Consider the following 13,922-nt stretch of genomic DNA (forward strand, 5'->3'; position numbering starts at 1 on the left):
ATGAAATGGCTTGAAGTTTGAAAGCTATTTTGTATCTGTGATAAATATTTAGTATTTTCACATTTGATATATGTTTTAGGGGTGACTTGAGGTTAAATACGTTTGTTTTGGTAGAGATGAACAAGAAATCGACACCTTGAAGGAAGAACTGGACAGTCTGAACTCTCTGATTACTGATCTCCAAAAGGACATTGAAGGCAGTCGGAAAAGAGAATCTGAGCTGCTTGTATTCACTGAAAAGCTAACGAGTAAGAATGCACAGCTGCAGTCTGAAACCAACTTCTTACAGACCCAGCTCGATAAGCTTACCTACAGTGAAAGAGAGTTACAGAGTCAGCTGGAACATGTGAGACAGACTAAAGATGATCTGGTGAGTACAACATGCAGATGGATTTTGTACTAATAGGTTATCTGATCGGGGCTGGATTAATGCAAAGGCTCTAAGGTCTGTGCCAAGGCTCCAGCTCGTGGAGTGTCATCTTGAGTGCAGAATTTCAGCTTTCATTTAAAAAGTTAGTTGCTAGCCCTTGCAGTTGTGAATAAAAGCTTGGAAATGTGATCTGAATGTAACCAAAAACTTCTTCCTGAGCCAGTAGACTGCATAGAACCATAGCTTTGACGTGTGAACTGCCCTATATGTGTCAATGGAAGACCCAGTGCTCTGGGAGAGGGACCCTGTTGCTTCTCCTGTCTCTCTAGGAGGCAAGAGTTGACTTCAGGCTCCGTCATTTAGGTAGACGAAGGATGGGATCTCAGCACAGAATTAGGGCAGTGGGAGTGGAGTCATAGCAGGAGGCCAATGTCATGGCATGCCTAGGGCCCAGGACTGCCTTAATTCAGTTTTATACCCATCAGGATTTAACTCAGATGTGAAACTGACTCTGCAAATCATTCATGTTTAAAGAACTTGTTTGTTATATAGGAGACTAGAATTATTTTAGGCTGCTCCCATTGTCCCGAGGTACTCCTGTAATATTTAACAGTGTAATTTAAATAGGCCCACTCTGACTTCAGTAGGACTACTCACTTTTAGTGTAGGCATTTGCAGGATTGTAGCTTGATTTTGTGTATCAAGTGTGCCACAACTGGAGGTCCTTTCGTAAAATGACTTTTTAAAATCAACCTGGAGCAGCCTTTGTGCTTGTATCTGTATGCTCCCATCAGTTGTAAGAATAATTTTGTGGCTATAATAAAAATTATTACTAATAGCCTCATCATGGTTCTATTTTACTGTGTGCAGATATATTTTGAAAAGTTACAAACTGGATTATTTTTAGAGTTTAAATCTTATTCTGTACTGTGCTAAATTCTGGAATAAGGAGTACACCCTGTTTACTGCCTTGGGCTATCCCACACTGGTGGTATTTGGCTTAATTAATGGTTCATAAAATGATGTGAAATTCTCAGATGAAGGGCAGGTGCAAAGTGGTGGTGATGTTGACGTTAAGCAGATGGTTATGCTTAGTGATTTTAGGTGGTTTTTTTTATTGTAAATTCAGGCAAACAAACTGCAAAAGGAGGAAGAGCTACATAAACATGAAGTCCAGACACTGCGGACAGACTTGGCTTCTCAACAGAAAGAACTAACAGCACTGAACACCCAAGTAGATGAATTAAAAGACGAGTTGGTTACTCAAAAGCGTAAACATGTGGCAAATCTTAAAGACCTCACCAAGCAACTTCAGCAAGGTGAAAACTCCCCCCCTTTCTCCTCCCCCCCCCCCCCAAATTAGTCTTGTGTCTACTAGAGTAGTTGTTCTCAACCAGGTGTCTGGGGGCCCCTTGGAGGGACCACGAGAAGGTTTCAGGGGTCCACCAACCAGGGCCAGTGTTAGACTCGCTGGAGCCCAGGGCAGAAAGCCGAAACACCACTTTATGGGGCTGGAGCCCAGGACCCTGAGCCCTGCCACCCGGGTCTGAAGACAAAGCCTGAGCAACTTAGCTTCGCAGGGCCCCCTGTGGCGTGCGACCCCAGGCAGTTGTCTTGCTTGCTACCTCCGAATGCCAGCCCTGGCTTTTATATGCAGAAAACTAGTTGTTATGGCACAGGTGGGCCGTAGAGTTCGTATAGCATGTTGGGGTGGGGGAGCTCAGAAAGAAAAAGATTGAGAACCCCTGCACTAGAGTGTACTAACATACTCCTCCTCGCGCCCTGCATACGCAGCTAGAGAAGGATTCCTGCCTGCATCCGTATATTCTGTTAGGGTGCAATCCTTGCAGGCCTTCTTTTTATCAAATCGGAGATCGAATCTCGTAGGCAGTAAATTGCTTGCATGTTACGTGTGTGATTTTCAAATGCTGACTTGATTAAAATAGAAGTACTGGAAGGGATCTACACATTCTTGGTATTCAGCTAAAAGGATATTCTATGAATCAAATGGCATGGGACAATTGAGACTTCATCCATGGTAACCAGATACATGTGATTCCTTATCATTACACAGAAGGCTATTCAAGACACATCAGAAGCTTTCTAAATGCCAACTGTAGCCAGAATTATTGTTGGTGGCATTTGTAATTTAATTTTAAGGAAGTGCTTCATCTGTTTAAATATATATATGTTCATACAGAGACTGATTATTAATTTTGTACTTTCAGGAAGTTAACATTAATAATTCAAAAGTGCATGTGCTCTGAATTTAGAGTGCAGTTTGGCTTAATGAGGTGTTTGGAATTTATGTGAAAACATAACTCTTATGTACTATTCATATATTGGGAGAGGAAGTTCTGTTTACCTTCTTATACAGGTATGAACACATGTGCTCATACTTCTTCTCCCAGCACTATTCAACATCTGGGCACAGCCACTGTAGTGATAGCAGTCACGGAATAACTGATTTCCACAGAGCAGGGCTGTGTTATGTCATTCATTAGCTATTTAAATAGCATGCCATATCAATAATAAAGCATGGCTTAAATAGTAGTCTCAAGACAACCCAGTGCATGGAGTTACCTCTTCACTTGAGGACTGATCCAAAGCCCATGGATTTCAGTGGGCATTAGACCAAGCACTTAGTGATGTTCACATAGTTTGTTAGTCTGTAGTATTCTCACATGTATGATTTGGCAATTAAAGAAAATTGTCTCAGTTCCTGGTGGATTGGGGTGGTGTGTATGTGCGGGTTCCATTTTCTTAGGATTTTTTTTCACATTTTGGTAACCCTCCTCATGTTTTCTTGTTAGCACGAAGGAAATTGGATCAGATTGAAAATGGCGGCTGTGATAAAGAAGTTAGCAGTATGGGGAGTCGTTCCAGCTCATCAGGTAACATAACAAGTAACAGTTCTGCCTTTACTGTTCAGTTTTAATAACTCAAACCTATTTTACTGCCACAGATTTAGGGTGTTTGTGTTTTAAATAGTTACTAGTTATTTCTGTAGGTTATGTACTTCTGAGCAATGCTTTTGTTAACACTTCAACAAAACTTTCTCCTGTAGAACACCAAGACTTATGGAATATCGTCAGTCTTGGTAGCGAAAGTCCTGGAGTCTGTTTTAGTTTGCTATCCCCCTTTTCTTTTTTAGTTTTGAGATACATAGACCTGATAACTGCAATGTTTGCCCAGTAATCCTTAACTGAGAATCAATTTATGTATAACCGAGTAAAAGGAATATCTTTTTCATGTTGCAAAGTCTGGGGAATTCATTGAGGTTCAGGAACTTAATATAGATATAGGGGTCTCAGGCCTAATAATGGCACTTGTTAATATAATTGTAGCCACGTGTTCTTATTATAGACAGTCTAGCTTTTTTACTCCTATCTTTTTGAACTTGCTGCTTTTATGTTCAGAGGTACCTTAGATGACACTTAAATGTAGCCAAAGGCAAAGCAAAAATCAGTAGTTGTCTCCATTATTGTTTAATTAAATTGCACTAATTGACAGTTGGCACTGTGTAACGGGTAAATCAGTGGGCATATTTACAGGCATCAGTGTGCTTGTCAAATTTATTCCTTTATTATTCTACCATGAAGAAAAATGTTTTTTTTTTCTGCTGTATCATTGGCATTTATTTACCTGCTCGATATGACATAATTTTAAATTAGGTTAATTTATATCAAAGTTGATGCACCTTTAGTCCATAAGGTTGTGTTTGAGATATGTAGCCCTTTCTTTTCTCTTCGTAATCCCTCTCCATCCCCGTCACTTTTAAAGTTGCTTCCAGAGCTGCTCGGTCCTTCTCCTGCCATCAACCCTGCAGCACTCTTGTATTTAATAGTTTCACTGGTCTAGCTGTAGTTTTTTGGTAAAGGTTTAACTATATCCGTGTAGAACATAATACAGTTAAGTTGATCCAACTCTCTAGCGTGGGCAGTTATATCAGTATAAAGGTTCTTGTACAGAAATAGGCTATATACTGATGGAAGCACCTTTATTCCGTGATAGCTGTGTTTACACTGAGGGGTTTACCATTGTCTGAACCTATATAGTGAAAATGGTACTGTAGTTACGTGCAGCTACTCCAGGAGTAGCTAAATGAGATCAATATTTTATGAAGAAAATATTTGGGCACAGTCTGGAGCTATTGATTTTGTGATGAGATGGACTGGTTTACTTGGCAAGAAGTACTTCATTATAACATACACAGTTCTAAACAACGTCACTGTTTGGTAGGGTCCCTTAACGCACGAAGCAGCAACGAAGATCGCTCGCCTGAGAATACTGGATCTTCAGGAGCTGCCGATAGTTTCCCAGAAGTGGACAAGGCTGTCCTGATTGAGAGAATAGTAAGACTACAGAAGGCTCATGCTCGGAAAAATGAAAAGATGGAGTTCATGGAGGATCACATTAAGCAACTGGTGGAGGAAATCCGGAAAAAAACCAAGTATGTATGATATTTGGATCACATAGTGTTGGCTCTCAATGACTGTCCTGCACTGGAACACACTCTCTTACAATGTTAACTTGAGATAGAAAAATGTTAAATGATAAAACATCTGCAACCACAGCAGACCTCAGATTTTAATGTTCACCTTATTTTCTGTGAACAGTTACTAGACTGTGCAGCACCAAGTGGAAGGCCCTGGATCTGTGCCTTAGTCCCCTTTGCTCCTTGAACTTGTCAGGAGCTGTCAGTGCTGCAGGTTCTCACCCTGTCAACAGTGCCTCCGCTTTAACAGCGACTCGCTCTGGCTGTTTGAGGTGTGACATTGGTATAGAGTCAAGTTCTTCTCTCTCAAAAAAAAAATGTTGTTTTGTGATGCATCGTTTCTATGCTGAGAGGTCCTCTGTTGATACAGAGTCTAGTATAATTCCTGATGGGAGCCTTTAGGTGCAACTATAATACAAATAATAAATGATGATTGATGCCTACTGTAATAAAATATCTGAGCCAAAGCCTGTCCATCTTTAGTATACGATGTAAGATTTCTCTTCTCCATGCTGTGCAGGCTATGGGATTTCCTGTCATTTAGCCTACTGGCTAGGTTCCTGTCTAAGGTCTGCTCGTTCAGTATTGCTGGGGGTCATAAGGAAGAAGTTGGAGTATACTCTGTTTTGAAGGAATGTTGTTTGTTTTAAATCTAACCATTACCACATGCAGTCCTCTTATGGTGATGCCATCTCATGAGACGGTCTCTCATAAAAGATCGTGAGCTCCCTGGGGTAGGGACCCTCTGTAGTGCCAGTAGAGTGCCTTGTAACACCGGGCCCTGATCCCTCACTGGGTTCCTTAGGAGCTACTAGAACAGAAATGCTCAACAAGCTGTCTCATTCAGACTGTAACAAAGCCAGACAACTACTGATAACTTTGGCACTTCAAAACCATACGAAAAACAAGTAATGTGTTCGGTGTCTCATGTTTGAAAACACAGGCTGTTCTGAAAAGCAGCATGATTTAAAAGTGACTAATTAGAAAAAAAAAAAAAAAAAAACTTTCAGAAACCTAATGCAATTTTCTAACTCTCAGTAATTACTGCCTTTCATGTAAATTGAATGAGTGCAGATTCATTCTGTGCACGATGGACAGTGCTCACCCAATAAGCAGCTACTCAGTATTTTGCTTTATCCTCTCTGTTCAATGAGTGCCCCGAGGCCTTATTTACTGTACCCTATTTAAACCCTGCTCTGAGGACAGAATTGTTAATTTTCCTCATGAGCTGTTCTATGGGGTTCATCTCAACAGTAGCTGAATACTTCATAAACCTCAATAAGTGTATTTTTACAATATCCCTGTGAGGAGAAGGGATATTATCCCCCTTTTACAGATGGAAATTGAGGCACAGAGTAAGGTTGAAAGTGTCTACCAGTCTTAGTGTCCAATTTGAAAAATCAGACCCTAGTGTTTGAGTACTTAGCATTATACAGCACTTTGTACATTCAAAGCACAGCTACTAGTGACTTCAGTTGCAGCAGTGAGTGCTCAACATTTCTGCAAATCAAATTCAAAGGTCTTACATAAAGCATCCAGGAAATAAGGATCACACAGTTAGTAATGGTCTGTGAAAAGTGTGATTAAGTGATTTGCCCACCATCACAAAAGAACTCTGTGGCAGAGGTAGGGATAGAATCCAGTTATCCAGGGATAGCATCCAGCTGCCTTACCTATGACACCATTCTTTATCTTCCTGTCATCCCTTGCCTCATTCACTGCTCACCTTCCAACTTCACCAGATGACAGGGGTCTCCTTAATTACACAATTCTTATTCATCTCCAGAACATCCACCCTGTGCATGCAATGAGGCAGGGGACTATAGAAGAAAGTCGTATGTGATCATGTAATTAAAGACTACATTATAATGCAGAAGGGGTTGAATTAAATTTGCACAGGCTTGCAACTTTTTGGGATCTGTGACTTGTACTTTTGAGTCACTCAGATGCTTTGCAAAATCCCACCCTTGAATATTTCTGCTAACAAAACTGACATTTTTTCTGGAAATGCTTTGGATTCTAGTCAGACTACATCATAAGGTTCTGTCTCCAAGAACTGTAACAGTTGCAATTCACACCCTTTTATTATTTATTTGCTTTTCTCTAGCATCTGGGTGTCCCACTCATGGACCGGGACCTCATTGTGCTAGGTGCTGTACAAATATAAAAAACAAAGATGGTCCCTTCCCTAAGGAGCTTAGTCCTTTGCTAAAGCGGTGGCCTTCAGTACCAGGGTTGGTTTTTGTCACTAAGTGTATTTTTGGGGTGAAATCCCAACCCCACTGAAGTCAGTAAAAGTTTTGCTTTTGACTTAAATGAGAGTTAAAGATTTCCAGGGTCCACCCAGAAGGAGAGACCAAGGGTGAAATCCTATTTTGGGTGGTGATTGCTGTTAATATGTGAAAAAGGAGATGAATCTGTGTGTGGCAAGAAATGGCTTCAGCCATCTCCCCGTCTGAATACACCCTTCTAAGCCTTGGAGCTTTTGTATCAGGTTTTTGCTCTTGACATCATGCATGTGAAGATCTGTTTTGTTGTAACCTAAATATAGTATATATACCTCCCGCAAAGAATCCTGAACCATAACTCAACACCTGAAGTTTCACTTGGATTTCTCTTTTTTCCAGAATTATTCAGAGTTACATTTTGCGGGAAGAAGCTGGCACACTGTCCTCAGAAGCCTCGGACTTTAACAAAGTCCATTTGAGCAGGCGCGGTGGCATCATGGCATCCCTGTATACATCGCATCCCGCAGACAGTGGGCTCACATTAGAACTCTCTCTGGAGATAAACAGGAAGCTACAGGCTGTGCTAGAGGATACTTTATTAAAGAATATTACACTTAAAGTGAGTACCTATGGTAGCCTTTCCTTCTATGAGTCAAATTTCTTTTTGCTCTTCTCAAATAAATACTGCCCTGAACACACAACTACCAAAGAAGAGGTCTCTCTAGAGATCATCATCATGGTTTGTCTTGGAACATTGACAGTGAGAGAGAGCAAAAATATGCTCAAAAGACACACGTTCTGATTTCTGTACAGGTTGGAATTTTGTGTGTGTGTATTTCTTAAAATGGGGATGATTCTTCTACCACTAGGCTCATGATTAACAGTTAGTAAGGAATGTATCTACTGTAACTCCTCACTTAAAGTATCAGAGGGGTAGCCGTGTTAGTCTGGATCTGTAAAAGCAGCAAAGAGTCCTGTGGCACCTTATAGACTAACAGACGTATTGGAGCATAAGCTTTTGTGGGTGAATATCCACTTCGTCAGATGCATGTAGTGGAAATTTCCAGAGGCAGGTATAAATATGCAAGCACTTAAAGTCATCCCAGTTAACATTGTTACGTTGCTGATCAATTAGGAAACATGCTCTTTTAAAGTTGTGCAGTGGTCCCTTATAACGTTGTTTGGCAGCCACCTGCTTTGTCCACTGCTTGCAGAAAGAGCAGCCCGTTGCAGCAAACTGGTGGGGGCTTGGAACCGGGGTGGACTGGCAGCCCCCCTATCAGCTCCCTTAAATTCCCTGTGTGGCAGCCGCCCAGCAGGCTATCAGTTGTCGGCAGTTCAGCTGTCCCTCCTAGGGTGACCAGATGTCCTGACTTTATAGGGACAGTCCCGATTTTTGGGTCTTTTCTTATATAGGCTCCTATTACCCACCATCCCGTCCTGATTTTTCAAACTTGCTGTCTGGTCACCCTAGTCTCTTCCCCCGACTGCCATGTGCTGCTCCTGCCCCTCTGCCTTGGAGCTGCTCCTGGGAGCCTCCTGCTTGCTATACAAGGGGGGTGGAAAAGAGGGGGCTAATGTCAGGGTGTTCCCCTGCACTCCACTTACCCCATCTCCATAGAGCAGGTGGGTGGACATGACAAGGCTCAGGACGGAGGGAGGCTTGCTGGCAGCAGCAGTTGTCTCAACTTGCTGATCTACTTAAAAGGGCAATGTACTTAAAGTGTGGACAGCATACTTAAAGGGGCAATGCACATCTCTCTGTCTGCCATGCTGTCTCTCCTCCCTCCATTTGTGCTGCCTTGTAGAGCGGGAGGCTACATTAACAACGTGTTAACCCTTGAGGGCTCAACTGAGTGCTAGTTCATCATTTAGCAGTAAGGCATTCCCTGGGAAGTATCCCACCCTCTGACTTCACCACCTCAATCAAGCTTCACAATCATTGCTGTGTACAGTATTAAATTTTGTTTAAAACTTAATAGTCTTTTGTCTGGTGAAAAAAATTTCCCTGGAACCTAATGTAAACCCCCCCCCCCCCAATTTACATTAATTCTTATGGGGAAATTGGATTTGCTTAACATCGTTTGCTTAAGGTTGCATTTTTCAGGAACTTTTGCATTTTTTTACTACAACGTTAAGCGAGGAGTTACTGTATAAGCTGCTCTCTGATTCTGTCTATCTTTATATATTGATTAGTTTTGAACTGAAGCAGTATACCTTTTCAGCATGCTCAATAGAATCCTAAAATCTATAAGAAAGATACTGTCCTTTAGAGCATCACATTCACTATTAATGTGGGGAGAGAAGGGTTGCTCCCCCGCCTTTTCACTGCCAAGTAAGCATGCTATTTTCAGGTAGCAATCCACTCATATTGATGGCAAGTGGTAATTTAAATTCAGTATTGTATGGTGCATCTACTGATGTTTTCCTCTTATTGTTCCCTTCTCTTTTGTTCAAAGGAAAATCTGCAGACACTAGGAACAGAAATAGAACGGCTTATTAAGCACCAGCATGAACTGGAACGGAGGATGAAGCAAGTGTAACAAACTATGGAACAGTCAGAACAAAGAAACAGGTGCTGCAGACTGTCATTTTGAAGTTTCTCCTGTAAACCAAGTGTCAACCAATGGCAGGGCCTAATCCTGCAGACCTTTAACCACACAAATTGTCCTTCTGGACGGGAGAGGCTCTGTAGGATCAGGTGTGAAGGGTGTTTTGCCTCAACCATTGATGAACTTTACTGTAGGCTACGTTCTTAGAACTCTTCTTTGAAATTAAGGCATCCAGATGCTTTGCGGTGTGCACTACATGTAGAGTACATTTCAGTGAGATTTTAATTTCTGCACTGTGCAATTAAGCAGCCTGCTAATGATAAAGCTTGCAGGGGAGAAAAATTGATTTGCTGTGGAACATATCCAGTGCTACTGAGCTTCCAGGGCTTTCAGAATCTTCTTCCCTACTCTAAGTGTTTGATATATTTAAGTTGATCAAGCAATTAACATATGCATGGGAAAGGGGCTTTATAATTAACTTTTGTAAAAATAATTAAGGACATGATGCATATTTTACCACTGGACAAAAGCTTAATGGCTTACCTAGAAACTGAATATGAATTGACTTTTGTGGGGGGTAGGTAAACTAGCAAGAAATTAGAATGAGAAACTTCTGCTGCTGATACTAGGCATTTTCAGCTGTATCAGACTGTATCAGCTCACCAAGTCTTTCATAAAATCCACATCTCTGGACATATGAATCTGAATAACTTTGAACTCAGGTAGATTTTGTAAAATAAGTTTGATTTTCAATATAAATTAACACAACTTTTAACGTGTGTGAGTTAAGTTGTCCATTATTTATATACATACTCCCTTATTCCAAGACATTCCAATCTGTTAAAAAAACAAAACCCTCCCCCCATTATGTTTAGTCATCTTAATTGTAAGTATAGCCCAGCTAGTAAAACTGACCGGAAGGTATATTTAAACGGTGAATTGAAATTTATTGGTGGAACTGTAGAAGCTGAACAAACATCACACTCCACTTTACTAATGTGAATTAGTCTGTCAAAATGACTTAACTGTGACCATCATTTGAAATGTCAGGTGATATCTCCACCCTTCATTCAAAGTGATGGGAAGTAACAAGAATGGTGTCACCTCGAGGTTGAGTCACAGTATTTTCTACAGTGTAATATTAGAAAAAGGTAACAGATGGACTGGAATGGTTCCACTCCTACAGTAAATGCGTATTTTGTTGAATTAGTGCCCATGTAACTAAAATGCCTGAGTCAGACCAGTTCATCTTGTAAATATATTTAGGGTTTATACTGTATTTATTAAATATTTGCACTTCCTATTCTCATGAAAAGTATTTAGTGCACATGTACACTCCACAATTTAATATTACCCGTTTTAATTTGAAAGGCCACTTAAACTTTATTGCAGTGTTGTCTATTAATCTTTTAAATGTTTCTATACCTCCTCACCTCCTACCCCCTTACTTCATGTGCAAACCGAGCTGTAATCTGTAAACACAGGGTAAAAGTTACCAAGGGATCTAAGTTATGTAGGTGCCTATGTATTGTCAAAAGCCCTTAAATCACTTTAACCCTTCTGAAAGTTTTATCCATGAGTGCTTAACTTGGTCTATGAGAATTCTGATTCAGTGAGATTTATTCCTACATGTAAAGTTAAGCAAGGTATGTAAGTGTTTGTAGGATCAAGGCCTGGTCTGCTTAGAGTTCCTTATGAGTCCTGAATAACTGTCATCTTTACTTTTTTTTTTTTGAGCATTTATTTGGAAGAAGGTAAAAACTATTGATTCAAAACTTGGAGTTGGGGAAAATGTGCCCCAACTGTGGCTCTCAACCTTAGTTTTTTTTTTTAAATACTTTTTTTTCCAAGATCTAAGAACAAATGAGGCCAGTGATGGAAAGCTTAGCCAGCCTGGATCAGGCTTACCTCTCCTTCATTAAGTGAGTAGGAAACTTTGTTAACCTCTGAAGGAGAAAATCCTAGTTCCATTGATTTCAATGGACATTGTGCCAGCGAGTGAAATTCTGGCCCCTCTTGAAGTCAGTGGACTAGTAAGTGTGTCTGACTGAATTAGACCCCACGGCAGAACAAAGTTTTCAGGAACAACGGTCACATCTCCAAACAACAAAGTTCTCATACCTACATGTCCCAGATCTGTTTTCATGCTTTGAAAAAAATAAACTGAATGTTTCCACTGTTTAATCTGAAACCAAGCTTGCTATTTGCTGGAGTATTTAATATTAATGTAACCTTTTAGTGTGGTGTTCTGCAGCTGTTTAATGTGAACGTAGTAAAGAAATGTGATGCAGATGGGATAAGTGCAATGATATTGTGGAAATTCTTACTGCTTTATGGCATTGTGTCATTCCAGCTCTTAAATGATTTTAGAGCACGCTGTTATCCTCTTGTCTTGCTGAAAGGTGCTGCTTCCTCTGTGTTAAACACTCACATTCACAGGGTTTTTTCCCTTGGTTGTATAAATTGTATATGTAGTGGCCATGACATCCTAGTGTTCATTATATTCTAGTCAGATGTTTTGTATAGGCTTTTTCTTTAAAGCCCCTGCCACAGCCAGAAATGGCACTCCAGTATTTACGTTGGTGTCTATACACGTCTTTGCCATCATACTTTTGACATGATGCAGATTGTTGTAGGAATAATTTGTTAGTAGTTTTGCTTGACTGTACAGATGTCAGTTTTCTCATATAGAAGATGATGCTGCAAATTAAGAGAAGCTTGTATTTTCCTCATGAATATTCTTGTCTGACTCCTATGCTAGTGTTTTCATGGTATACTGCAAGGATTGGAATGATTTCTTTGGTGGAGGTAAAACATTTTTGTTAACAGCCTCTTCTCGAGAGGAATAGCTTTAAATCAAAGTGAAATCCAGCCCTCTATGGAATCAGCACAAGGCCTGTGCAACAATTGTATCCAGTTGATCCTTGTTTGGGGAACTGGAGTGTTGCATCAGCTTTGTGCTGGCTGCTGCAGTGATAAGTATCGGCCAGGCTCTCAAAGATGGAAGGAGGGATTTTTTTTTAAATAAATTCAGTATGTTGAATTCTAGGAAGTATAGTAGGCTAGTGTTTTCAGAAGGAGAGACAGGCTATTAGGTGCCCACTGTCCAGTGAAATTTAGTGGTACTAGGTAGTTAGCTGCCTCAAGTTTCTTCTGAAAATACTTATCTAAACCTTTTGCCAGTTGCACGTACGGGCTGAAGGAGAATTTGCAATTTTTTTTTTTTTGGTAACACATCCCACCATCCAGGTGGATTGTGGTTTCAGGTCCTAAAGAAAATTGCTTCTGGCTGCCTAGCTGTGGTGGTCTTTCCACACCATGGAAAATCCTATTCCAGATTAGGAAGTCAGGCCCATGTATCTGAATGGCACCCTGTATGCCAGACATCAGTTGTCCTTTCCCTTTTAAATCCACTTAAGTGTATGCAAGTTTTTTTTGTGAACAGACTTTTCTAGAAAACAATGGGATATGGTTTATTTTCCCAAAATATTTTCTGCTCTGCAGTTGCTTACTGATCTTTGCTCGTTGCTGGCAACATGCTGAAAAAAGTAACTTTTGAAACTGGTTCGGCACAGCAGTAGAATTGCTGTGTTCTTATCTAAAACTTTATACCCACTACTTACTTTAGGAGCAGCAAGGCAGTTCAGCTGTACAGGTGTCTCCATAAACTGTCAATAGCAGCCAATACTTTTGACTTTTTTTTAAAACTTGACACATGACTGTGCTATTAACTATTAGTAACAGTAGGTGGCGGAAGAAATCAACCTTTTCATGCCCATCAAAAAGATAGCTAAAAATGTTGCCAAATAAAGAATTTTCAGTTATGATACAAAATGATCTAGTTATTAGATTCCCCCCAAGGGTTTTATTTACTTACCCATTCTCTGTTGATGGTGATAATGATGTTCAATCTTCCAATATGTACATATGTGTATTGACAAAGATACTTTGACTATTGATTTGATTGTTAATTTTGTAGATACATTTCTGTATAAAATGAAGTTTTTCAAGACATGACTATACATTATGTATATAGTGTACTTTGAAATAATAAACATGAAAATATCTGAATGCTTGTTTTCACATGTCACATCTGGGAAATACTTGGCATGAGGAAGGCTTAAGGCCCAGATTCTCAGAAAGGGGAGGCTCCCCAATTCCAATCTTTGCTTTTGTTGCATGTTTCTTTATAAGATGTGAAACTTTGAGTAACATTTTGGTGATGGAAACTATGATATGGATGAGAGTTCAAGTTGTGCAGGAGAATCTAAACA

General features: G+C 40.2%; 1 protein-coding gene across 4 annotated transcripts in view; it reads left to right on the top strand.

Annotated features, from left to right (window-relative positions):
* The window catches only part of CCDC186 (coiled-coil domain containing 186), a 55,377-nt gene extending 41,658 nt beyond the window's left edge, over positions 1 to 13,719 (top strand). For all 4 annotated transcript variants that reach the window (XM_077823100.1, XM_077823099.1, XM_077823102.1 and 1 more), the window contains 6 exons: positions 115 to 370; positions 1,500 to 1,689; positions 3,184 to 3,264; positions 4,613 to 4,823; positions 7,496 to 7,715; positions 9,556 to 13,719. In XM_077823100.1, the coding sequence (XP_077679226.1) occupies positions 115 to 370; positions 1,500 to 1,689; positions 3,184 to 3,264; positions 4,613 to 4,823; positions 7,496 to 7,715; positions 9,556 to 9,639 (1,042 nt within the window). In that variant the 3' untranslated portion in view covers positions 9,640 to 13,719. The remainder of the gene's footprint in view (positions 1 to 114; positions 371 to 1,499; positions 1,690 to 3,183; positions 3,265 to 4,612; positions 4,824 to 7,495; positions 7,716 to 9,555) is intronic.
* Positions 13,720 to 13,922: the final 203 nt, after the last annotated feature.

The sequence above is a fragment of the Eretmochelys imbricata genome, chromosome 7 (genome assembly GCF_965152235.1).
Source record: "Eretmochelys imbricata isolate rEreImb1 chromosome 7, rEreImb1.hap1, whole genome shotgun sequence".
NCBI classification, from domain to species: domain Eukaryota; kingdom Metazoa; phylum Chordata; order Testudines; family Cheloniidae; genus Eretmochelys; species Eretmochelys imbricata.